Here is a 27,935-nt window from a genome sequence, read left to right as displayed (position 1 = left end):
TTGCAATGCATAAAATTTTCACATTGCATTATTCACAACGAGTGAATTCCATTTAAAAAAAAAACACCACAGCAACAGTCAAATACGAACTATAAACAAACACTCCATTCCAGTCTGGTTTAATAGAACGCGCCTTCACCTGTCGTACGGGTTGGTGTTACTTTTAGGCCTACGTTCAATTTTCTCATCCAAAATAGTTTGAAAAACGGTACCAAACGTCCACCAAAAGCAGCAACGCATCTTGACGGTAATATATTCAGATTTATTAAATTTACGAGTGATGACTGTCTGGTGCTAGTTGGATATATAGGCCTAAGCTGAGGCAACCCTGGTGTTAATCCTTAACCCTTAGCATAGGCCTAGGCTTAACGTTGTTTTAGGCCTACGTAATTTTTTTTGCAGAGTTATTTAATTAGTTGGCTTAGGCAGTGCTAGATTAGGGTAGAACTATGGAACAGCTTTGCATTGGGTATTAGTTTGTTAATTTATTTATCCTATAATATTTCGGTTTCTTATTAACAATTAACCGTTATTTTTTCTCGGTTCGACTGTAATTAACCTGTAATTAACCTCATAACTGATTATTTTTTTTGTATGCTGACCATCCTGGAATGGTATCGTGCTTGAACAGTGTCACAGGGGAAACTTTTGTTAAAAAACAGGGTTTTTCCTTCCACCGGCAGGGGTGTCTGCCCCCCCGACTAAATAACACGGCCCACTGGGTTAGGCTAGGTTAGGGTACATAAGGTCAGTATGGTTATATTTCCTTAGCCGATCCCTTCTCGAACATGTGGCTCCCTAATGACTTAAATGATCGGCGGACGATAAACAACACCACCTCCTTCATCGGCAACACTTAAGGTACAGGCAGTCCCCGGTTATCGGCGGCCTCGGTTACCAGCGATCCGGTTTCACGGCGCTTGTCTAGCGACGACGACGACCGGATTTTCGTCGCTGATAACCGGTTATCGGCACTGATCGCCTCTTATCAGCGGCGCCGATCACCAGTTATCGGCGCCGCTAACCGGGGATCAGTGCTATTATCGCCAATTTTCAGTTAGCGGCGAATTTTCGGTTGTTGTCGTGCCGTCGGGAACGGAACCCCGCCGATAACCGGGTGACTGCCTGTATAGGGAAATCGATTTCTGAGGCAATAGTCCGTGCAAATCTATTACTGTACTTAGAAATACCACAGTATTTGATATAGACCGCATCTCTGTCTAATAACCTTTTCGGTAAATTTTTCCTAAACGGCAGAACTGTCACCGAGAGTTAGGCCTACGCTAGTTCAAGTTTATGGTGTACTGGTTGGTAAAAAATCTGGTTTTCATAATGTCGAACATTTTTTAACCTGCACTTTTATCAGGAATTGGTTGTTTTAGCTGCAGATAGAGCCTACGCTGCTAGCCTGTCAGCATAAGGGGATTAGGCCCATGGTAATCCCAGGTAGTGTACGTGAACCAAATATAGGCCTAGGCTGTTTTTCTGGCAGTTAACATTGTGTTCTATGTATTTATAACCATAACGCCTAACCTAATTTTGGTGCAAACTGCACGTTTTTGTTTACCTCTCTCCCCTGTATTCATGAATATGATGGACTGTAGGGGGAAAGCAGGTTTTTTGGGTTGGGGAAAATGCCACTGACCTGTCAGGAAGGCAGTGCATAATTCACATAAGCATTCAGAGAAATCTTATTTCAACAGTTCATATAATTCAGAAATCTTAATTCAATGACAGTTATTAAATTCAAGCTCTTTGTTGGGTGATGTTTCAATTCCCGTGATGATGAAGAGTTAGAGGAATTTATTTCTGGTGAACCACTTGCTCCCCGTTGCTAAGTAACCAATTGGTTCTTAGCCAGAAAAAATGTCTAATCCTTCGGGCCAGCCCTAGGAGAGCTGTTGATCAGCTCAGTGGTCTGGTAAAACTAAGGTATACTTAACTTTGTTTTTAAAATTCAGCCAGGAATTAAGGCATCATAGTTTGATCATGTGAGGATACAAAATTTTGTCTTTTATAGGGATTACATTGAGTGACAACTGGTCTGGTCATTGGTATAATAGGGTATAGTTACCTAGTGGTGCAAGGTTACAAGGGGTCAAAGAACTGCCCCCTTATTCCTCCTTATCTTCACCGTCTTCCTTGTCTTCCTCATCACCAGACTGGTGAAAGCATAGGGAGAAGGCTTGGAAGGCAGCCCTCTGCAAGAAGACTCACAAGTCCTTTCACAGACATTGATCTGTACCTGTTTGTGAGAACAGATGGTTGTGAATGTAGTTTGTTGATCAGCTCACAAGCTTACGCATGACAGACCACCACTATGTGAACTTGCTTGACCTCTTACAGAGAGGAGGGGATCAACCATGACTCTTCCCATGCTTGTGTTTTGTGCAGAAGCACAAAGGGAAGAATTTGTACTTCCCTGGACTGTCAGCCATTCCAGCTGTTCAGAGTTGCTTTAGTAAGTCCTGAGATGTGCTTGTGATTGCCAGTCAAGTGAGTGGGTGGGCAGTTTCTCAACCCCTCACCTAACTACCAGTAATTGACCCCTGTTGCCAAGCTTCAATGATCAAACCAACTTTCATTAAATATTTCTATTAATGCAAGAGTTCACATACTTAGTGAAAATACAAGTTAGTGTGAAGACAGCAGAGGTGAAGTGTCCTTTAGGAGGAGTTTCTCTGTATTTTTCAGTGTATGAGTTCTTTCAAGTAAATGATACTTGAATTTGAATAACTGAACAAAGGTTAGGGCTTGCAGATAAAGGATTACAGGCAGTCCCCAGTTATCGGCGGGCTCGGTTATCGGCGATCTGCTTTTACGGCACTTGTCTAGCGATGAAAATCAGTGATTTTCGGCACTGATATGTGCCGATTTCTGCTTATCGGCGCTGATAATCGGGTTTTGGCACCGACACAAACTTAACAGAAGCGCTGATCTCCGGTTATTTGCTCTGATATCTGGTCATCGGCACTGAAAATCTCCGATTTTCGGTTATCAGCGATGTTCGCTTATCATCATGCTGTTGGAATGGAACCCCCGCCGATAACCAGGGACTGCCTATATTGTGAATAAAGTTTTTATTTGGACACTAAAATTCTCTGCACAGTACATTATTTTTAAACCGTGAGGGCTTGAACCTTTGTAATACCTAGAGACTAACTTTTATCATATTTATGTACTTCAGGAGTCAGTTTCTTATTCTAATTATTCTTCTCATCTTACAGGTTGAAGTGTGGATTATATGCAAGAAAACAACCTAAATGGTAGTATCTTTCATTGCACAAGTTTTGTTTCAGCAAATATATGAAGATGAAAACTTCTTGAACCTTTACTCACTGCCAGGGTAAAGGTTTTCCAACAAGTGAGTATGCTAATATACGAGCCTGTAACGAGTTCTTCATTTGATACAATATTTTTTAGTTATCCCACTTAAGTCATAAAGAAAAGCTTAGGCAGTGTCTGTACAGAAGACAATACTTTTACAAACGTTCACGTTTCTTATGGATATACAGCACCTGGAGTGCAAGCTGGTTCAGTTTTTAGGTTTAATAACAAGATAGTTAATTATGGCACCTGATCCCTTTAAAGCATCATCTAACTTGGTAAAATGGTTTGTCATGTCTACTAACAGTTGGGTGGTTAAGGCTTGTGTAGGACGGTACTAATGTGTGAACTAGGAAATATATCGTCTCAGTTGGAAAGTAATGTTTCTAAAAATTACTGTACAGTACCCTTAATCTTTATTAAACTGAAGTGGGAATGTCTTTAATCATTAGGGATGTTGTTTTCTTATTCAGACATTTTTTCAAGAGCTCATTTTCATATTTAGGTGAAACTACAATGGCTTTATGGCAGCAAGTATTAGCTGTTGATGCAAAGTTTAATAATCACCGAGCTCCTGCTTCACCAGGTTTCAGTAAGTAAAATTCGATCTTTGTGCCTGCACAATCTCTCTCTCTCTCTCTCTCTCTCTCTCTCTCTCTCTCTCTCTCTCTCTCTCTCTCTCTCTCTCTCTCTCTCTCTCTCTCTCTCACAGAAACTTTTTAGTAAACTCTGAATCCACACAGAAAGGGCCCTGACTAGGTAATCCTTAACCCCCAGAGGTTTGAAAACATTCTACAAGAAAACTTATGTCTGTCTGTCTATTTTTAAACATGAATCTCTTGCTTCTCACACAGGGGTGGCTCTGAAGGAAAAAATAAGGGACTCAGTGACTGCCTCTTATTGTGAAATTGGGGTTGACCGTCTTGTGTAAGAGACTAACAGCATTAACTGCTTCATGTGCCTCATAGACTATGCCATTCCCCTTTATTGCTTACACACTTTTGCTTCTTGGATATAAATAATTCTTTCACTTTGTCTGTCCTGCGCATTCTGGGCTTTCTTCCTTCTTCCTCTTTACACTTGAATTGTACATGTTTTTCACCAACTTATTGTCTGCCGTTCTTTCCACATGACAGAACCATCTGAAAACATTTTGAATTTTATTTTCAACTATGCTAACATTTTACCACTTCTTTGTTTCTCATACGTGTTATCTTTGATTCTTCTTTTCTTCACAATTATTACACAAAAAGTTCATCTCGAGAGGTCAATCATTTTTTTTATTTGTATTGAAAATCCACACTTGACTTCCATAAAGGAGTATTGGTCCAGTGGGTCCTTTATATATTCATATGCTAGCATCTGTATACTGAACTTCTCTTCGTATGTTGAATTTACATCCAAATACCAATAAAAATCAACCACCTGTGTTAACATCATCTTAATTTCCATTGCCCTCATAGCTTAGTCTTCCTCACATATATTACCAACTTTTAGTTTTCTGTAAAAGAAAACTATTGTGCCGGCTTTGTCTGTCCTCCTCACTATTTTCTGATCACATTTTTTTCTGTCCACCCTCAGATCTCAAAAACTACTGAGGCTAGAGGGTTGCAAATTGGTAGGTTAATCATCCGCCCTCCAATCATCAAACATACCAAATTGCAGCCCTCTAACCTCAGTATTTTTTCTTTGATTTAAGGCCAAAGTTAGCCGTAATCATGCTTCTGGCAACAATATAGGATAGGCCACCACCTGGCCGTGGTTAAAGTTTCATGGGCTGCAGCTCATACAGCATTATACTGAGACCACCAAAAGATAGATCTATTTTTGGTGGCCTTGATTATACGCTGTAGTGGCTATACAGAAAACTCGATTGCACTAAAGAAACTTCGGTGCATTTTTTACTTGTTTTCTTTTATGTACACTTATAAGATGTTTACATACACTTATAAGCTGTTTCACCAGTTTCTGCAGTCTGCCTAAACTATCCCTAGTCTCCACTTTTATCTCCAAATAGCCATGCTACTCATTAAAAACTATTTTCTTTTCTCAGCTTTTCCACATAATTTCATTGTCCTTTCTTAAACCTCTCTTGCCATCCTGTTTATTGAGCAATGAAATAGCTATGGTCATATAACACACCCATGTGCCAGATCCCCTTTCACATCAAACCAGTCACTCATATCTTATTCTCATGAAGCTTTTTAATTGCCTAACAAATTGCCTTCTGTACTATAGTTCCTAAACACTGAACCTGGGATCTCTATTAATTCTGCTGAATGGGTTTAGATCTACACACCCTCTTCCTTGTAAATTATAACCGTTCATCCTCTTTAAGTAATACATGTTTAAAGTTTTACTAAACAAAAGCATTATGCTTGACAGCGGTGTAATCTTATTAACTTATATAGTAATTTTTGTCACCTTTACCCTTATGCAGAGGAGCAATTATTCCTCCTACCATTTCTTTGGAACTTTTCCCTTATCTAGACTCATACCCTAGTCAGCCACTCAGTCACACTTTCACCACTCTGCCATAGCATTTTATTTGTATAATCCCATTCCTTTACCTCTTGATGCCTGTCCATTCTTTAACCTCTTGATTGCCTTCCTTACGTCCTTAACAGCCGTATCAAAGAAGCTTTCTCAAATTTGCACAAATCCGTGCCACTTGTGCATCTTTCATATTGCCTCCCGTTTATCCTCCATATCAACAATTCGTCAAAATATATCATCAAGCGCTGACGGAATCTTCATTTGCATTTATTATTGTTAGATCCATTTTGTCATTAACCCTTCTCTCAGTATTTATTATGACAAAGACCAGCATCTTTCCCCCCCTAGATTTGTTTTACTGAGATTAACCCCTAAGTTTTAGATATACCCAACTTTTATTCTTTTAATTAATTTTGTCACTGACTGCCTACTCTCTTGTATACTGCTTTTCAATATTGCTTTTATATGTTGGAAGAACATTGCATAAGTTTTGAGTATTTACATTGATAATTCTTATAAACATTTATTTTTAAAATTGTAAAAGAGGTGCCATGAAAACGTCTCGCAAGAAAATTTATTCAGGCAGGGAAAATTTAGTTGTAAAAGTGTTATCAGTAATGTTTTATTCATTTGTTTCTTTCAGAGACACTTTATATTCGGAGACGTAGCCAATTACTTCGGGACAGTTCACGAGAAGAGGTACCACCATACAATTCTTGTAACCATCTTTTTTTAAAGATGAAATTACCATCTTTAAAAAAGATACGGATTAGTTGTCCCTGAAATTATTTCTCTAAGGAGGTAGAAACTCAGTTAGATAAATGTTCATGCATATCAAGTCTTGCTTGGACAGTTTTCATGAAGTCTATTTTATAGGGAGCATGTTTTTGATTATTGTGTTATCTGTATTGAGTGGGTTGTCGTAACATTTTTTTTTAAAAGTGAAAATTAGTAACAGAACATGCTACTGTAAGTTTCAAACTACTGTCTTATTGAGGGCTTATATATTGCATAGATTACATATTGAGTTTTAGTTACATTTGGCACTTCAGATTACTGTAACTTAAAACATGAATATTGTATGTTGTTACAGGATAGTGCTCAAGTACGTAGTTACTTGCGCATGAGACTTGCTTTACTACAGCAGCGCTATTGTGTCACCTTTGATCAGCTGAGTTTAAAGAGTAGATCTGCAAGCCTGCGCTCTGCATCTCGTTTGACTGGAGAGGTTTGTGTACATTTGACTTTTTAAACAGCTAGAATGAACATACAATTTGATATTATTGAAATTCCTCGCATTCATTATTGGTAAAGAAGAATTTAATCTTTTTTTAAAGCATCGAGTTTCATAAAGAGAAAGTGGTACCTTAGCATTGTGGTTTGGTATAAGGGGCCCTCTGCATGCACATAGTATGCAGAGATTTTCATGTTGGGTTAGAAACCCCCTCCGTCCCTTTTATGTTCCCTATTTAGTTAGATGATCTCTTGAATTAATGCATTACTTGCACTCTAATGGGAAGGAGGAAGGTCATTGGCCTAAGGAAATATGTAATAAACATGAAATTAGTAATAAAAATTTTGCTGGTCTAGTAAACAACCACAACTAAGTACATGCAAAGGAAAAAATTTTTGAAGTACAGGGCATCTTTTTGATTGAGGTTAGTAGGGTACAGTATGCAAACCTTTCATAATGGCAGCCATTGAAGGATGTAGCATTCCTCAGAGCTGCATCATGCGTGGTAAATCCGATCTGGAAGCTGGCAGAGTTGTAAAAAAAGGACTGTTATCCCCTTTCATCTCCTGAAGTTTAGACCATGATACTCATCTGGGAAGCTTATGGAGCAAGAGAAGTTAGTGAAAAGATGAGTGCGTTAGGGGAAGATGGGAAATTTCTTACAAATACCCCTGCAAACCGGAGATATTTATGGTCTTTATATTGTTTTCTAGGATAATTAACAAAGTGTATATTGAGATTTTCTAGGATAATTAACAAAAGTGTATATTGAAATAATATAAACAAAATTTACCAGCGGCACATTTTTGAAACCTGGGTCCAAGTTGCAGATGTTATTTAATTTCGCCATTCTGATTGATAGTCTAGATTTTTCTCGTATTTGAAAGGATGAGTTTGACGGGTTATGTGATAATAGAAGTGAAAGTTTTCAAATACTCTTTCCTTCTGTTGGTTTGAAGGGTGTTACAAGGTCAGTGTGATGCATTAATTCATGTAAAGCTATTGGTGTAAGTAAAGTGTTTTAATTTTTTAATTGGAAAGGGTAACAAATGGGTTTGATGGATTAAAATTATTATATATGATGTCTTTTATCCCTGCTATAAATATCATAGACATATCCAATAAGAGTTTTCCTGACTAAATGGGACATTCTGTACTTATTACAAGTGAATAATTAAAGAAGAGTTTCATTCTGGAGGAGACATGAGTAGGTAGAAATTATATCTTGGGGCCTTGAATGTAACTAGATTATGGGATCCTATTCAATCAGGTTGGCAAGATAAAAAAGAATAGATAAAGAGTATTGAGAGAGTGGAAACATTTTTTTTTACCTTTCCTCTCGCACCATCTACTACATATTCAAACCAAGCTGTAGCAGTCATATTCCTTGTTATTCACATACTAGTGCATTGCCTTTACCTTTGTATTTTACCATTATCATTATTTTTTCAGCATAAACCCTTCTTCACTCTGCATGATGGTAGCTTGCCAGTCAATGGAGGGATGTTGTAATTGTGAGGCCTTTACATTTCCAGGGAGATTCTCCCCGCTGTATGAGCCGTAGCATGAGTAATGTGATGTTGCAGCCGGGCAGTCAAGGGATTGAAGGGCCCCATGGCCCACCCCCTGCAGGATCTGTCGTCCCCACACAGCGAGCAGAAGCATCAAGAGCAATTGTAGGTGGAACTACCATAGGAGAAAATTATGCTTTTTCAGGTGTCCATCACATCTTTGACCAGGTAAGACATTTGAAATTTAATGTTTTATTCATTTAGTTCATGTCTGATAGGAAAAACTCGTGTATTCTCCTTTGATACATTTGGGTGCCCAGTGATTTTCATCCTGACGAGGGTTGTGTTATGGTTTAGTTTTTTTTTTTTTTTTTCATGTGTGGTTTGTTGTAGAACTATTATAAAAGCTGTGTAGATTTTTATGAAAATTTGACCAAAGGTGGGCCTTGTGACTGGCAACAGCAGATCAGATTTTGGGAGAGATAGGAATGTGACATTTAGAGAGAGGTGGGGACCTTTTGTTTGGGGATGGTAAACTTCTCAGTCCTCACGGAAGTCTGCTGTGTGCAAATGCTCTTGTAAAAACATTCAGTTACTCACAGCCTATATAGATTTTCTCTGGTGTCAAGCTTTGAATACCCAGCTTCACAAAACTAATAAATATCAGAGGGGAGATACAAAAATTTCTGTCACTTTTGCCATAAGTTTTGAAACTTACACTTTGTATCTTATGTACAGATGTACAGTAAGAGTTTTTTAATAAAGAAAGATCTCACTGCCTTTGTGTCACCCGTTGTCATTAGTCACATCCTTTGCACCAGTGGCTTAGTTTTATTACTGTGTTTGCTCCTGTACACGCTAATACTGTAATAGTAATAAAGATAATACCTAATAATAAAAGTGGGTTAACCAGAACGTTGTCAAATTTATAGTTGCATAAGGGAATAAAAGTAGGCAATGGAGCCTTTTCAGAAAACATTGTAGCTTGCTAGGTTGGTTAAAATTTGTAATAAGGAAACTACTTTGTAAATATAATAGTCAGACCTCATAAGCTTCAAACGTTATTGAGAACTTTTAAAGACTTTAACCTGTTGCCCACTAATGCTGATGACAAAATCAGAGGTAGTATCAAAATAGATTTCCAAACATTCATCCAAGTGAATTAAAAGGTACATGGCTGCCTCTGGTAATGTTGTTTGGTGGTTTCTTTGATATCCAAATATTTTTTAGGACAAAATAACCATATAGTATCTGTAGTGCTTGTGATTTCCTTGAAAATCCCTGTACGTTATAGTAATAGGCAAAATGGTTTGCATAGTAACATAACGTCAAATTTTGTTGAATTTTTTAATATTTTATGGTTGCCTCATGTGGACTAGTCTTTATTTATAGAGTACAGTACAGCAGTATTAGAAAACATTTTGTATATCCCATAATTGTAATCAATATTGAGGACAAATTTTTGCTGCAAAGTACCCCAATGAAATTGTTTGAATCTCAAACAATTACTGTCTGTTCATTTGTTCAATTTTTTTAACAACTGTAATTTAATAATAAGCAGATTTTATGTTAGTTTCCACTTAAGAATAACTTTGATAAACTCTACTACAGTTAAGAATTTTGTTGTAAAATACACACTTGTGATAAGTTGTTACATGATCTCTTTTTATTAGCACACAGATAGCGTCACAATGGTGAAGTTTGCTCACAATGACCAAGGACTTTTAGCTTGCTCATCACTTGATGGGACTGTATCGCTGTGTCAAGTATCAGAAGGTCAGCCAAGAGTTTTGCACACACTCAAACATCACACTGCTGCAGTCACAGGTAAGAATTTAGTGTTTTATTGACTGTTGGTTTTCTTAGTTTTTATATGTGGATTTGATCTTGCTGTACAGAAGTATCTCCCACTGACAGACATGGATGGTTTTTAGCCTCCTTTAATGGAAATCATCTGATATCAGATCTTTTTTTACCATGCTGGCTTGATAAACTCTCTGAGGACTAAAATGATGGTTTTTATCATCAGAATATAAAATTCTGGCTTCCATTTTTATAAAAACAGAGACCGAGAAAATATAATGGCTACTGTTCCTGATGAAAGAATACTCAGAAAGCTCAAGTGATGCATGTTTACAAAGAGTCGTGAATGCTCAACATAAAGTTGTTTCTGTACTGTACCAAAATTGTTTCTACACCAGCATGATATATATTGTATGTGTGGTAATTAGTTTCACATATACTACAGAGAGAGTGATAAAGAGTACATAAAATACAGAGGACTAGGTTGACTATTTATCTTGCTCCTACAGACGCTAAGTAACCTCCCCCACCAGTACCTCTCAGATTTGCAGTATGACAAGTGACCTTCTCTGTACAAGCATTTACCCTCCCTAAAAACCAGAGGGGAAGAAGATCAGAGGATCCATGTCAGCCATCTGTTAACATCCACCTTTTGGCCCAAGGAAAACAATGTAAACATATTCTGGAGCACTGCACATTATGCCCTCCCTCCATTCAGTCTGATCTGACTGGTCTTTGTGAAGGTTTTCCAGTTGATTAACCTGAGCACGACTTCTGTGATTCCTCTTTGGCCACGTCAGAATGGTTTCATGACCTTCAAGACTTCTTTTTGGATGCTCTAGGGTACTTCCCCAATGGAACAAGCAAAGCTGCTGAAGCAGATGCATTTCCAAGGTTTTCTCAATACCTGGACATAGTCAGGCTTCACATGTAAAGGTAATCCAGCATTCCATCATTGGCATAGGGTTTTTCAGCAGCAGCAAAGATTATAGCCACTCCATGGAAGATATCAGGATTTAACTTGTACCAATCTAAGAGAGGAATCTTTTGTGGTTGATTTAATACAAGGGGGTCTTAGTCCAGCTGAGACATTCCATAGTTGGTTTCTTGCTGTTTTTGTGGTGGTACAGGAAACTGTAAATGTCAGCTTTCTGAAGTTATTGTTCAGTTCTTTTTCAAGCCCTTGAAGTTTATGGTAAGGTTTGGAACTCTTCTTCAGAGCTAAAGTATGTCAGCATTTTGAAAGTGAAGTACCTGCTAGACTTGTCAAATTATCTTGTTGGGGTCTACCTCTTGTCCTAAAGAGCATAAACCAAAATTCCCTACAAGCCTCTGGAGAAATCATCCCTGAAATCTTTCTCTTAAGTGAGAGAGTCCGTGAAGTCCACCTGATCTCCAGCAGTGTCACCCACTCAGAGGACTCAAATGAAGTTGGCTTTTGTTTGCTTCAGATTTTGTCGCAGACTCAAACTTCTGCATCATGAGACCCTGCAGTTTGTCATTTGCTGCTCATCTTTGGCTCCCCATGAAAGGAATATTCTGCTTTTTGCAGGCAGAGTCATCAGGGAGTATCTTGAAAAACTGAAGACTTTTGAGGTGGAATACCAGATGACTAAGAGTGTATAAGTACTATTTCTTTATGTTTGAAGTAAGTTATTTAGAAGGCTTATGAGGGTGTTTTGGTAGAGGTTGCCTCTTAGGGTACAGTAAAGAATTAATTTTTGTATGTATTCATTACTTTCATAAAGATTACTTTCCTTCCACCTTTGCATTTATAATAGGTTTAGACAATACAATCAGCGAGTCAGTTTGCTTTTTTAAAGCCCCTGCAACCAGTGGCTAAAAACAGTGCTCTCCGTGTTTGACAGTACTACCTTTATTCTTCCATAATTGAAAGGGTCTGCAACTTGTACAAAAGTATGAAAAGGCTATATAATGGATTTGCATAGGAAAAAAAAGATTTAATTTTTAAAGTCCTTCCTTGTGTAGTAGTTTTTGTAAAATTACTTTTACCTCCTTATGTTGTTCTTTCTCTTCTCAGTTATCTGCCAGTCTATATGAGCATTTTCTGCCACAACTTTCCCTTTAATTAAGAATAAAGGCATCAGGGAAATTTTAATTAGTGGTCAGACTGTACAATTTTATGATAATGATGTTATGGAGTAGCCTACAATATCATAGTGTATGGTGCTTGTACTTTTGTTATATAGTTTTTCTCTTTCAGGTTTTGATTGGTCTTCAACCAATGACTTGCTTCTGTCCAGTGGAGATGATGGTGTGGTATGTCTATGGAGTTCATCAACTGGTCAGTGTTTGCGGACTGTGAATGATCAGGCTGGTGCAAGTGTTTTGTCGTGCCTTTTTCACCCTCTCAATTCCAATTGGGCTGTTGTATCCTTTTATATGCTTTTGACATTTGGGTGGTATTTTGCATAGCGTTGACAGTTTTGTACGCTGGTTGTATTAATGACCAGTAGTTGTTATGCTTTGTTTAATGAAATGTTTTTTATTGCATTTGTTTGACAAACTTTTCACTTTGAGAAAGTGTTTGATTTATTTAGGTTATGAGGTATGGCAAATGAATAGGAACTGTAAGCAAGTTGTAAGTATTGTTGACTAGGTAAGCAAGTCATTAACTGAGTAGAACAAGGTAAATCAGTTATATGAAGTAGATCACATTGGAAAGTTATAAGAATTAACATAATGATAGCATACCTTGAGTGAAGAGAAAGTGACAGGTTACAGGATGTGTAGTAAAATGAATTGCAAGAAGAGAGTAGGTTGAATATTTGATAATGTGCTCTATAAACTGAGACAGAATGGGAAAAGTGCATATTTACAGCATAATAAATGAAACAAATAGCCTTTCATGCACTTTGAAGGCAGTGCTAGCCTTTGTTCATGTCCAGAATCCTTTAAAAGTGGTTGAGTTTTTTACTGATTTCATTTTGTATGTAAGGTTTCTTTAGTAAGAGACTGAGAAAAACTAAAAGAAATTTCAATATAGCAGACAACAGTTGAAGTTAGAAAATGAGTGATTTTAAGTGATGCAAAAAAGAGTAATATAGCAGACTGATAGCTTTATAAACTCATTCCATTAATTCTAGTATAGCATCTAAAATACCGCCATGGGTTAAAGGAAGCAAGAAGAAGTAGTAAGCATCAAGGAAATACCAAAAAGGATCAAGGAAATACCAAAAAGGAAATAAAAGAGAAAGGTGTAAAATATGACTTATTTTAATATAAATTTAGTCTCAAATAAAGTAGCATTCATTATGGTGGAAAGGGCCTTACTTTGTCCACAGTCATTACAGTATAAATGGCTTCCATTGCCAATTTCTGGATGTCAGACAAATTCCAAGACGTAAACTGTCTTTCTGGTGTTGGTAGCCACTCAACAGCTTTAGTCTTTGCCAGGTCATCTCAGACAACAACTCTGCTTCTTTTGGGCAGTTACCCTTCCAAAATTACATCATCTAATTACCTTTCCAAAATTACATCATCTTTCATTTCAACCTCTTTATATTAGTAAAAAAAAGTGTATATTTTCCATTTTATTCATATATTTTTATGTTCAATAAATTTTTTTATTGCGTTATATATGGTTTTTGCTGTTGGTGGTGTGATCTTTCGTGCATCTTTTGTTTGTCTCAAGTCACATCACTTAATAGTTACTTGTCTCCACTGTTATTTGTTTCAAAGCTTCTTATAGCCTAGGTTGTAAATAGGGATTAACGGTGATGCTAACAAGGCAGTTTGAGTTTGGGTATTAGTCTAACCCAGGACACACATTGAAGAAAGTCATTAATAAATCAGTGATGTGTATCAGTGGAATTGCTCTGGGTTTTGACATTAAAATTATGCCTTAGATGGTATTTTTATCAGTTGATATGGAAGTGTAGGGCTAAGTATTTTTGGACAGTTTGTTCTTTCAGATGTGTGTGTTTACTAACTTTTGGTTAACTTTAAATATTAATCCATATCATGCATGATGTCCTTTTGCACACAACACTGTACTGTTGCAGCTTTTTGGGGAAGCTTCAAGAAGGAAGGTTTTATGCACTTTGTTGAACTTGATTCCTAGTTGTATATCCCATATGTTGAATGATTTGTATTGATGAAGAATTTCTTAACTCACGCAATAGCTTGGCAATAGCCGAGGACTTGTTCAGGTATTGAATATTTCTACCGGCCACTATCCCAAAGGGGGCACTAGTAAGGTTGGGGGTCAAGTTACTGCTTTAACATTTGATTCATCAGGTAAAACCTTATGGGCTGGAGATGACAAGGTTAGTATGTTCAGCTGTCATTTAAATACATGTATACTTTATTACAAATTGTAGTTTTTTGTGTGCTATACCTTTCTGTGAATGTAAGTTGGTAATGAGAATGGAAGAATTTACAAATCAGATGCTATTGTATGTTGTAAGCTACGTGCAATTTATGTGCACAAACAGTTTAGTATATTCCATTAACTTGAGATTTTACCATGGGGTAACTTTTTGACCTTTCAGAAATTCAGTATTACAGTATAAGGTTTTTATGGTTTTTGTGGAAAAGACAAGTGGAGATTTAGTCTTATGAATGATATTTAGTGTCACCTTTGTTCTGTCATGTTATTGTATGAGTTTATATACTATACATAGACCAGTTCTTTGAAAGCTGAGTGGTGGTTCTTGTAGTGTAATAACCAGTGAACCAACTATGCAATGGCTAGACCCTGATAAGTATCTAGCTGATAAGGATGATGAAACCCAATACTTGGGTGAGACAACAGACCAAGACCAATGAGAAAAAATGGATTGAAATAGTCATAAAAAAATTCAGTGATCAGATGTAGCATTAGTTAATGGCACTCACTACTGGATAACCCTGACCCTGCATACTCTTGTATATGCTATTGAGTAAATGATAATGATATTAAATTCAAAATTAAAGATTAACACGCAGGAAAACATCATCTGTGATATGGGTTTTGGACTCTAGGTGACTACGACAATTTATTATCCCAGCAGATAAGAATTGCAATGTTTACTTCAGCTGAATGTATCAGCAAATTGCATGGATTACCAGCTCATGTCTCACCAGATCTGACAAGCAGTGTTCTTTTTCCTTCCTAACTTCATTGGAGCTTCCAAGTCATGATGATTTCTAGGGGACCTTTTTCCATTCCATTCTTTTCAAATGTGTCAAAACCTAATAAATGTACATCACTTTCTCCCATCAAAGCTCTGTAAATTGATATCCTCACCACTGGTTCCTTTAAAACCATACTTTTAGCACTTGTTTAACCCAGTCTCAAGACCATTGTAGCATTTCGACAAAAATACTATTAAAAGGGATGATAAAAGAGAACATCCCTTTCACCAGACTTCAAAATCTTAGAGTTTGGGCTTTGATTACTTTAGTCTCATCAAAAGAGTTTGTTGATCAGCCAGGTCAAATTTAGGAATTCAAGATGCTATTCTGCCTTTCTTCTACCTTGGGAATATTGCATACAGATAACTTGGTACATTTCTTCTCAGCCCCTTTATTTGTCTTGCTTCATCATCATCATGTGGATTACATTCTTAATGACTTTTCAGCCTTCCAAATTAGGTATCTTATTTGTCAAGGCAGTCAGCCATCCCCCCATTTAGTCAGTCACCTTGTTACTGGATTAGGCTTACCAAGCTGAGTAGGATCAGAATTCTAGTAATTCACCAGTGCAGTTGGGTTGTCAATTTGATGATGTTACCTCAATTGCAGAGTTGTATACATTTCCTGTTAATTTACATTCCTAAATTTCTTGTTTAAAGTCCATTTTTGTATTTTATTGTGTCTTATGAGGCAATGGTTTTTGTTACCAAAATATGAAATGTAAAAAGATTTTGCTTAAAAATACTATTGGTAAGATCAGACCTTATGTGTCATCTTTTGATTAAACTATTTAATAATGACAAATAATGCTGGTCAAGTTTGGTTTTGTTTAATATAATGCTGGCTCCCCAAGTGCTTTTAATTGGACTCAAGATTCTTGAGGTAAATGAACAAAAGAGTATACATAGCTGTAATTTAACTTATACTCTTGTTTGTGTTAATGTAAACTTATATAGGTGTTATTAGTTAATGATCTGCAATTTTACAGGGAACTATAATTTCCTTCCTCTTTGATCTTGGAAGTGGAGGTTTGAAGAAAGGTAAACGCTGCATGGTCAGTGAAGGAGCTGCCATTACGAGCTTGTCTGCACGTACTTGGGCTAGCCGAGAAGCTCCCAACCCCACTCTTCTTGTTAGTGCAGCATGTAATGCACTCCTCCTTTATAGGTTAGTCGGTATATTGTATTGTGTGCAGTACTGTTTTTTTATATACAGGCAGTCCCCGGTTTTCTGGTTTTATACATTTGTGTTTTTCACCGAAAAGTGATTTTAGTTATCATCACACCCTCAGAAACGGAACCCGCCAGTAACCGACTGCCTGTATTTGTGTTCTTGAAATTTTCAAAAATATAGGTTCTAAATTTTTATACTGCAAGCTCAATTTGCCTTCTATTTCTGGTTTATTTTTAAAACTGCACTAAACTGTTAATTTCCATAGATCCTTAGCATTTAAGGCAGTCCCCGGTTTATGATAGGGCTTTCCAACGCTTGTCGTAAGCCGACAATTGTCAAAAATTGTAAGAAAAACTGCTTTTTAATCCTTTGTTTTAAAACAACATTGATTTTTCATTAAAAAAAACCTTAAAATTTTGAACACTGCCATTTTGAAGCCATATTTCTTCCGTCGGATTGGCTTTGTAACCCCGGAACATGCGTTGTAACCCGGGAAATCACTTTTGATTAATATATTTGAAGAGTGTCGTAAGCTCGAACATCAAAGCCCCTCGTAACCTGGGGACTGCCTGTATTGTGTAAGGACTTTTGAGATCAAAAGAAAATTAAATCAAGTAGGAAGTCAATTTTGTATTTGCAGATAGACACCATTCAGTTAAAGTGTAACTGACTAAGAAATATTGCTCATGGAAATCATTTTGAGTTGTTTAAACTTGGAGGCTTTTTTCATTTATTGTTTTTTCTGATGATCCTTGCATCTATTGCCTAGATTTATGTATCTGATAACTCTTTGTGTCTAGCGCAGTGGAACAGGGCAATAAAAATATATAACACACATAGAATCTTGAATCTTTGAATCTTCATTGGCCAAAGATCTTGATCTTGAATACCAAAATCTGAGTATGCCATTTTGTTCAGTGTATTCCAGCTATGGCCAAATTTTAGATGATGTGATTCATAAATTGTGTCTGCAGACTTCTGTACTGTATAGCAAAACATGAAATGCTGTTTCATGCAAACTTGAAAACTTCTCATTGCCCATGATTTAGATTAGCCATGAATAATCATTCTGTATGTGTTTTTCAGAGCATTGTAGGATATTGTCACTAGTATACTAGGGCATGTTCCATCATATCTAGAACAGTGACACCACAGTAATATGTTATTTCTTTTCTAAATTCACATTGTTAAATTAACTCAAGGTAGTGTGTCAATGAAGTTTAAATGTAAAACTTTTCTCCTGGCTGTCAACAGTTTTTGTTTTTGTTTTTTTATCAGCAAAGAGTATCTTAATTTAGTGTTTTTTTTTATCATTTCAGGGTTGTAGATAAGGAAGGAGGACTCCGCTTGAAGCGGAAATTCACTGTCGCTCATTCGTATCAACCAGTTCGTTCAACTTTTTGTCCTTTAATGTCTTTCAGGCAGGGTGCTTGTGTAGGTAAGTTCAAATATGCTGCATTATGTGGTTGAAAGGATTGTTACATAAAATTGTTAGGACAGTATGTACACTTGTTACTTTACCAATGTTGTACTGCTATAAAAATTTGGTATTATCTGAGAATAAAACTGTCAGTAGAAGCCTTCCACTTTAGTGTGTACCCCTCACCTTGGGGAACCACCTGCTCATGATGTTGCCGCAGTCTTAGTTGCTTTGTTTCCCCTCCGTATCTAGTGTTAGCTTTCAGATGTGACATCCTTTATCTCCTCTCCAGCTTTATTTTTGGATGAATTAAACGGTATATTTTGTGTCATGACTGAAATACTTTGGTAAAGCATTGACCAGGTGTAATCTGAATTATTAATGTTAGAGGTGTTCTATATTGTCCTGTGGATGGCTAATACAACATTTAGGTACTTTTTGTTCAGTGCATATTAGTCCTCTTTGTCACAAATGAATAAGAGGACTAATCATCTAGTGCTACAGATTCCCCATAGTAGTTTGAAAAGACTTAACCCTTCGTACCTAATGGAAGTCCTAAGCGCTGTTAAATCCTTCTTTTCCTTTCCTGTATAAAAATTAACCATTTTTGTAGATAGCCTTAGGTGATGAGTGAAGTTCCCCTTTGTAGGAGTAATATCACCTTGTCTGTCATCCATCCTCATCAGTAGGTGATGTGACCAGTTAATCACTCTTTTACATTGTTTTTTCACTCATCAGTGCTTCTCCCTTTCTTCCATCCCACCCTTTTGTGTAGTGTGGAGCCTGTTATGAGTCTATTTTTTTTTCTATCAGAATTGATTTTATCATTGTCTAGATGTTTTTGCTAGTAACATACTTCACATGTTTTCAAACTCATGTCTTTTATGGAAGCTAACTCTCACTAAATATTTGTCAGCTCTGCCCTTATGAGTCTGGCCTGTGAAGAAATTATCTCAAGCTTTAACCCTAGTATTTTAGTCTTTGAAAAATAATTTATTTCAATGATCAAAACAGAGCATTTACACATTCAATCTCCCCTCTGTATTTCATGTTTTGGGTAAATAACATATCCCTATTTATAAGATAAAGTAAAGTATATGATGGCAAAAGATGAAATTGTGAATAGATATACTGGTATACTATTGTATTTACTTAACCAGTTTGCAAACACCATGATATAAATAAGTTAGCTACAGAAGAATAAATTACAGATAAAATTTATTAGAAATTTCAGTTCCTTATCACGGTTGAACATTGTTGAAGAATGTAACTGTTTTATTTTTAGATTTATTTGCAAAGTTTAATCCATGTATTACATATATTATACTGGACATACCATGTGGAGAGGTGTTGTTCAAAAGTAGTTAGAAATACTGAGTCACATCATGAGACTTGTGGGGTGTATCCTAAGGATTTAGTCATGAGATCTTATATACACATATCAGCTTAGTAGGAAGAGACCAAGGGAAATAGAAGAAAAGTGGAAGGCAGAAAGTAAGAAAGCAGAATGTTCTATCCATAGGTTTAAAGAAGCATGCCTTGAGGAAGGGAGTGATTGAGTTTTTTGTTTCATTGGTATTCAATAAGAATGGACTTCAGAAAATTTTGTGCAAGAAAGTAGACATTGCTGTACAGCAAATGTCAAAGAATACATTTTAAATACATTTGAACAGCATTTCAAATGTTTTGCATGTGTAACCCACGACAGTTATTCCATTATATCTTTTTGAAAGGTCAGACTTGAGGAGACATTGAAGATATTAAACTAATCCGGGTTTTGAATTTCTGCCGTAAGTAATTTTATATGTCTTCTCTTTCAGTAAGTGGCTGTGAAGATTGTAGTGTCTGGTTTCTTGATGTTGAGAGGGACACAAGACCTCTTATTAATCGCCTTCAAGGTCACGCTGCTCCAGTTTTAGGCGTAACTTTTAACTACAATGAATCTCTTTTAGCAACATCAGATGCTACCGGCCTTGTCATTGTTTGGAAACGACAGTGAGCTAAATACTATTTTTATTTCATTGTTTTAACAGTTTTGTAGTTTATGTTAGAAACATTCATACTTTGGATCTGGTTTGATATAAGGACGAATTTTTGGGGTACATTGTAGTATTCCAATATTTTTTCACGAAAGAGGTACCTTGGACAACTCGTGAACTTTAATAATGCCATAATTTTCTTGTGGAATAATGGTGTTCTGGCAGTTTTGAAGGGGATCAAAGATCTTACAGTATTTAGCATCTATGCTAAACTGCAGTTAACTTATTAACCACAATAATAATCAGTGATATTTTTGGGAAAATAATATTAAGCTTTACATCTCAGTTAAATATTAACTCCTTTCAGTGTGTCCTGTTTCCACTGAAAATTGTCTAACTGCAACTTTTATCATCAGTAAGTAGTGCATAAGAACCATATGTTATTGTTTCCTTTAAACTGCTGTGATGAACAGAAGCATAGCTTGAATATTTGCCATTGGGAATGTATAAAAAGCCATGTAAAGAAACTATATTTAAGGTCAACAAAAAGAATTTTAGTTGTTATACATGTAGCATCATTGGATTGTTTCCTTTGGGTCTTCCAAAAACATGGTAAAAATTAAGCAATAAAAAACATATTTTCTTGAGGTATCCTAAGGATACAGATATATAAAACAGCTAATATTCTGTTGATTGGATTTGAATGAGCAATATAATTTTGGATCTAGCAATTTAAAATTATTAATTACATTAAATGTCATGCTAAATATACAGAAAACTACACTACAGTATATGGGTTTAGCTGTTTAATGTGAGGTATAGGTTTTAGAATAAGCACACTTTTATGAACATTGATATGGGGCATTTTTAAAAGTTTCATTATATATATATATATATATATATATATATATATATATATATATATATATATATATTATATATATATATATATATATATATCTGCAGAAAGGTAATTTTTAAAATTCTGCTCTCAGTGATGTATATGGTAATGTATTTTTATTTCTAAAGAAAAGCCACGTGGAAAGAATTGAGCCACGTAAATATGTTGCAGAGGTTAACTGTTAATCTGCAAAAATATTGGGAAACATAAATTAGATATAATTTTTATGCATTCATTTTTGATACTCTTTTATTTGTTCCGAATAAATTACACATTCCTGAATGTTTTAGTTTTAAATCTAATAAACTATTTTGTTTTTAACTGTTGCATTGTAATTAAATCCCAAATTTATCATCATCAGGTAGCACATACAGTAATAGGGCCCTTACCTTTATTTTTGGGACTCAGAAGATACTTGAGTTGGATTTGAGGACGTGGTGAGGTGTGGCCGTGCAGAGAAAGTTTTAGGGAGAAATAATGTTAGAATCATGCCAGAGTCAAGAATTAATGTTGAACATGATCTTTGAAAGCTTAAGAAGTTGATAATGAATACAGTGGAGAAGCTGAAGTACCAGTGCATTTCATGGTGATAAGTATAGGTAACATCAAAGATAAGTATCACAGTGTGATAATCTGCATCATATACTACCAAGTTCTAAGTTGATAGTGAAAGAAGAAGAGATGAAGAGAGAAGCAGTCAAGAATCTGAAAATCTAGTAGCTGGAAAATGAAGTAGAATAAGAGTTTGAAGAATAGTTTCAGCAAATATAGAATCATAGGGGTAGATATTGGTAGACGACAGCATGCAAAAGGTGGCAAAAGGTATACAAACGGGGGGGGGGGGGGCGTTGGACAGCTAAAGGAAAGAAGTTAGCCTTTAAGGATTAGTAGAGAATGGCTAGAAAAGGGGAAAGAGAGTTTTGTCTCTAGAAGAGGGTGAAGGCCAGAAGCCAGGTGGCATTAGCGGAAGATGCGATAAGAATGAAATTGGTATCTCCACACAGCAGAGGGAAGAAAGAAAATGTTTTGCGTAAGTGGGTTTGGAAATATAGGAAAGATATGAAAGGGTACAGTATATAAGAAAGAGAAAGGGGTAGAAATTGCTACTGGATAAAAATAGTGGAGGAAGTAATGTGGAAAAACTACCAGATGAAGAGAAGGATGTTGACATTGATGGACCAATAGAGAGAGTGATTCCTTGACAATGTAGGAGAGTCCTTGTGCCAGTTGACTCATATATTAAGGTGAGTAAATCTCCAGAAGTATTGTATTTGAAAATTTTATCTTTTTGTAAAACCATGAAAAAAGTTTTTGTTTGTGGCTGGAGGAACATGTATTCTCTCACTGACATTAATTTGCATGGAATCCTGATTGTCTCATCACTCATATATATGCCTTACATATGCCCTTGGGTATGTTTCAGTCACCTTCCTCAATTTTGTGAGCATGCAGTGCTGTCATCAGCTGCTTACTGTTCTCCTAGTGTGTTTACTTTGCAACAGGTTTCCTATTCCTGCAGTTGTTACTAATCAGTTTTCTATTTTCTTCATCTTAATTCTTATTTCAGCTCTTAATATTTTAGTGCTATCAGCCAGCAACAAAACAGACAATGTTACATTTACCAGTTACTGATCATTTGCAAGTACCATCTTTGTGAGGTACAGCAAACTGTTAGTAATTATTTAATCTTCTTGGAAATTTACTCTTTTGCAGTCTTTGCTTCATTTCAGTCTGTTTTCAGTGTTCTTGATGAGGCATTAGAGTATTTACCATACCTTGATGGAGCTATTTCCAGTGATTCGAGGGAGGCATATTACGTTGTTACCAATTCACTTTTAAAGAAATGTGAAGTTTTGTTCATAATTATCATATAAAGTAGTTCAGGCTGATTTGGACTCTACTCATCATCAACTTAATCTCTAAGTATTTAAGGCCATTGATGATGCTGTTTCAAATTAGGAGAGCAGGGAATTCCTGGTACAGTCTTAAAAGGCTTCCTTTAAATGCCCTATGCCTGCAGCCGATCTTGTATCAAAAGTTACATATAGAATATCAACCCAAATCGTACTCGAGTTCATCCACACCCAGTAAACCCTTTTGAGATAAGGCTCCTTTTCTATGGGAAAGAATCACAAAGCAACCATAACTGATGTTTTGAGTCATCAAAGTCTACTAGGAGGTCACCTACAGAATTTTTGTAGTGTTTGGCAAAGCTTCAAAGAAGAATCTTGGGTGGTGAATGTTCCCTGGGAGGGATATTTTGTATTGTTTATTAGACTTCCACCCCTGTCGGCATCCCCGATATTCTTCTCTGCATACCTCATGAAAGAGAAGTTCTCGGTTTTGCAGATTATACACTTATGTAAGACAGTGATTGAGCCAGTTTTAGAAAGTCACCAGGGTATTACAATTCCATTTTTCTTGTTCCCAAGGCCTTGGGAGAAACAATGGTATTGCAGAACAGCTCAGTAGGAATGGGCAGAAGTCTGACAGAAGTTGCGGAATCTTCAGGGTAGCCACAAAAACATCGATCTATTTGCAACTGCCTAAACACAAAACTCCTTACTACCCTCCATGTTAGGATCCTCAGGCATGGGCAGTCAGTGCTTTTCTTCAAGATTGGTCGAATCTGGATCTTCATGCTTGTCCTGTTTGCAGTTTTAAGTAAAGTAATCAAGTTGCGAGTGTCGAAGAACCCAATGATAAAGTTGATATCTCCTTGGTGGCCTTCCACTGTTAGGTTGTATCGACAATAGCAGGTCTTAATGCATGTCCCGAGGGGTATTCAGTACTTGTATCTCAGATAAACAAAACAACTTCCTGTTCAAGCTGTTCTTCATTGGAGGGGTGGGTAGAGCTCCCAGCTAGCACGCTGTTGGCCCAGTGTTCGACTCTCTGACCGGCCAGGGAAGAATTAGAGGAATTTATTTCTGATGATAGAAATTCATTTCTTGTCATAATGTGGTTCGGATTCCACAATAAGCTGTAGGTCCTGTTGCTTGGTAACCAGTTGGTTCTTAGCAACAAAAATAAATCTAATCCTTCGGGCCAGCCCTAGGAGAGCTGTTAATCAGCTCAGTGGTCTGGTTAAACTAAGATATACTTAACTTTGTTCAAGCATGTTGTCTTCAGTTCCGATCTTTTGAGCTCAGAGCTTAGAAATCTTCCTATCAATGCTTAGTTTAACTTCTTTAGTAGGCAATGAAGTGGGATCTCCGCTATGTCCAGTTACAGCACTGAAAATTAACCTAGACAGACTTAAACCTTTAAGAGGAGGAGGTAAAAATTTACATTTTGGTCTTAAGAGGCCAAACACTCCCTGTGTCAAGAGATGCCGTGGCCTTTTTTATATGTACCTACGTAAGTCAGTGTACAAAGAGTTGAATTATGATCTTTTACCATTTTTGAAAGTATAACGTCATGACGTATGTGCTGTTAGCACATCTTTTAATTTCCTTAAAACCTTTCAGTAGAAAAGTTGGCAAAGCAGCTCATTGAAGGTGTAACTCAGTTTTAACTTGCATTATTTGCAATACAGTTGACCCCCAGTATTCGCGGGGCATGCGTACCACAACCCCCGTGAATAGCTAAAATCCACGAATACTCGACCCCTCTAAAAATGCTTATAACTGCCTATTTTGAGTTCAGACACCAAAAAATCCCTCAAAAAATGCTCATACTGTACCCGAGTATTTTAATAGTTTTATCATAAAAAAATGCATTTCCTCACAAAAATATAAAAACACAGTAATTAGTGAATATTTCTTTATGAAAAATACCACGACTAGGTGAATATTCTGCAAATAATGTGTATATACGTTCCACAGAAAAATCCACGAATAGGTGAAGTTGCGAATCCGGAACCGGTGGGGACCCATTGTATGTCAAAATTTTTCCCTTAGGTCTGTTGTCTCGGTGTGGACAATTTTCTCCTGGGCCAAATATGAGAGTAGTCTTCCTTTCTCTCCTATTGTTGGTTGTCAGGGAATCCCAGTGTTTGGGGAGCATGAAGGTACACATTGGTGTATAGGAGCATACCTTCATATCTGAAGGTGGCTTTGTCTTTAGACTGTCAGTTATGAGCTTTCAACTATGGCACAAGAGTCACGAGTACTCCTTGGGATAGAGACCTTGTTGCCTGTATGGATTTTCTTAAGTCTCGCTATGAAGGCCTTGCACCTGCTGTTGATCCACTGCCTAGCTGCACTACTTACCAGGAAGGATCGCACAGCAGCTGAGAATCTTTAGGAGTTTTTATCCTTATTTAAAAGCTTTAGTTCATTTGGTTGAGCATATGTTTCTTTGGCTGAACTAACCCACCATACTCATTAAATGTGGGAGTTGGCTAACTTTAACATTAGGTTAAATATTGAACATTTTTATAATAATACTAATTATTTGGATATTTACCTACTGTTACATTGGAAACTCGCCCATCCTTCCCACATCCTAGTGGGTGGTCAGGAAGAATTCTGACTTGAATATGAACATTCCAACACCACCTGGTGGGGAACATGTGATTACAGACAGTCTGTCTGGGTCGGCTAAGTGTTATTCTTTTGTCTGGCTGCAAATCACACCTAACAGCACAAAGATGTAAGCTAACTTTAACAGTAGTAAGAGTCCAAATAATCGATTTTATAGAAAATTTCATACTTTCTATATTTATCTCTTAATTTTCCAATTCACATATTTTTCAAAATAATATTTATTGCAAGATATTAGGGTAAATAAAACGTAAGTTTTTTCATTGTTATTTTTACATTTGATTTTGAAAAAATTCTGCAACTTTTCTCAAATGATATTTACAACTTTTCATGTTATAGAGGCCACAATAAAGTGAAGAAGCATGCACATTTCACTCATCACCTTCTTTCACTCAGCTGCATGCTACAATGTTGTTATTTTCCAGGATTTCACATTTACCATGTCTACCTGACAATTGAATGAAATATCAGTTAAGCTTAATATACAAGGACAGTTTTTAACTCAACATTTCGACTCTTCTTTAGTAACCCTTTCACTGTGCAATAAGGCTCTAAGAAAATTTTATAAAAAAAAAAAAAAAAAAAAAAAAAGTATTAAAGTAGTTATATATATTGCAGGACACAAATCCATAATTGTGAGCTTTTGGCACTCAAAAGAAAGGCAGGTTTTCATGAAAGTCAAAATTAAATTTAAACAATCGTAGAATGAGACTCCATTTAATGATATTCAAAGCTACTTCCCAGTTCTATTTCCTCATCACAATTATGTTGTAGCTTTTTATCCCCAAACCCCACTAAAAAAGAAAAATTACTACGCATTGACATAATGAAAAATACTATTTGGAAGGACTGCATTAAAAAGGCAGGATGTAGCATTCTACAATTGCAGCTTTATATAATCCACAATATGGCGTGGAAGTTTACAATGAAAGGGTCGCAAATCTTTCAATAGTTTTGTTTCATATTCATTTTACAAAATTTCATTGTATTGAGTATGAGTACATCCTTAGTGACTCAAAGATTCAATCTCATCTCCCAATTAATTACCTTGAGTACAATTTCAGGCATACAGGAACATACAATTACAAAACAAGGGGCACATTAAGAACTACAATTACTCCGGAAGCAGACAGACAGACAGACATCAAGGAATGGCATGAATACTTTAGCAGCTTTATTAGGAGGAGGAAGTAGTCTCTTTTACCTTTAATCAATACAAAAATAAAATGCATTTGATACAACATTCAAGACCATCCCTTTCACACTTATGCAATTGAATACCTCATAAGTGTGCACTTACAACATACAATATTGAAACTGGCTTGGGTACATGAAAGCACCAACTACAACTCATATAGATCATGAGTATTTGTATTTACCATACTTTGTGTGTTTCATATGAAGTACTTGAAACATTTCCTGATACTGTATTGTAGTACATAAATGTGACTTAGTGTTATAAAGGAAACTCAACATTCACATTGAGGCAACAGTGAGATTATGGAATATATGGCAGATAATGTTTGTGTATTTGCAAAATACCATACTCACATTCGATAGGATAAATTGTAAAAGACATGAGCTGGAAAATACTTATTTGAGTACAGTCTTGAGGTTGCCACACAATGAACAGCTCTACTTGACTCCATGTAGTTCATTGTGAGGGTTATTTTCTCTATGAAAACCCTAATATATTATGCTCTTTGTGACTTCCCTTTACAGGAGACTTGGTGATTATTTATTCAGAGAACAGTTGAATTAGAGAGCATCAAACATAGGAATTATCAGTTCATAAAATATGTGGTGTGTAAAATAATTTTGTTACCCATTGTAATCTACTAAAAATATTAATTCAGACTTGTAAGAGTTGTGTGAAATGAAAAAAAGAGAGTATTTAAAGATAACCTTACAATTATTGTACAGTATAAAAAAAAAACACAGGGAAAATTAACTACTGTATTCATAATGTAGTTCCTTTAGATGAGGTACTTCTTCATTTGTGAAAGAGGCATTGCAAGGACATTACAGCATTCTATATAATATGTAGTCTTAAAAAATTAACCAAAATCTGTCCAGTGTAAAGTTTCTTTGTCTAGGCATATCAATTTCATTCATTTTTTCTTTTAAGTAATAGGAACTAACTTATGATAGGTTGGGAGTCATTTTACACAAAGAAGTAGAATTGTAATCTTTCTTATATCACATCAGCACTCCATGCCATTGATGTCTGAAATCTCTTGGTAAACGTATTGTCTGACAGAGAGTTCCAGGAAATGATATACGCTTAGTGAATCTAATAATAACCAGTTATTTCCCAACAGAAGCTTCTGCTGCTGAAAATTATATAAGTAACATACTTTTGCCCAACTTTCCTGAAAGTTCAGTGTAAGTTAACTCTTTACTTTAAAAAAAATCAGTAGAAATACTGCATATAAGTATTTTAGAAACAGTGAAGGCAAAATGTG

The 27,935-nt window shown here is 36.2% G+C and overlaps 1 protein-coding gene across 3 annotated transcripts; it reads left to right on the top strand.

The window, feature by feature from the left end:
- Nucleotides 1-112: 112 nt before the first annotated feature.
- Nucleotides 113-20,959, top strand: LOC136831211 (WD repeat-containing protein 13-like). Of its 3 annotated transcripts, XM_067091220.1 has the most exons (12): nt 113-247; nt 3,228-3,364; nt 3,833-3,919; nt 6,467-6,522; nt 6,917-7,051; nt 8,593-8,796; nt 10,242-10,395; nt 12,596-12,762; nt 14,517-14,660; nt 16,499-16,677; nt 18,003-18,121; nt 19,924-20,959. In XM_067091220.1, the coding sequence occupies exons 3-12, from the start codon at nt 3,844-3,846 to the stop codon at nt 20,100-20,102; spliced, it is 1,413 nt and encodes a 470-aa protein (XP_066947321.1). In that variant the 5' UTR covers nt 113-247; nt 3,228-3,364; nt 3,833-3,843; the 3' UTR covers nt 20,103-20,959. The 3 variants fall into 3 exon arrangements, with proteins under 3 accessions (XP_066947321.1, XP_066947323.1, XP_066947322.1); XM_067091222.1 differs by lacking the exons at nt 113-247; nt 3,833-3,919 and having other exon boundaries at nt 3,227-3,364; nt 19,924-20,241; XM_067091221.1 differs by lacking the exons at nt 113-247; nt 6,467-6,522 and having other exon boundaries at nt 19,924-20,241.
- The last annotated feature ends 6,976 nt before the right edge of the window (nt 20,960-27,935 follow it).

The sequence above is a fragment of the Macrobrachium rosenbergii genome, chromosome 48 (genome assembly GCF_040412425.1).
Source record: "Macrobrachium rosenbergii isolate ZJJX-2024 chromosome 48, ASM4041242v1, whole genome shotgun sequence".
NCBI lineage: Eukaryota > Metazoa > Arthropoda > Malacostraca > Decapoda > Palaemonidae > Macrobrachium > Macrobrachium rosenbergii.
This window is presented reverse-complemented; position numbering and strand designations above follow the sequence as displayed.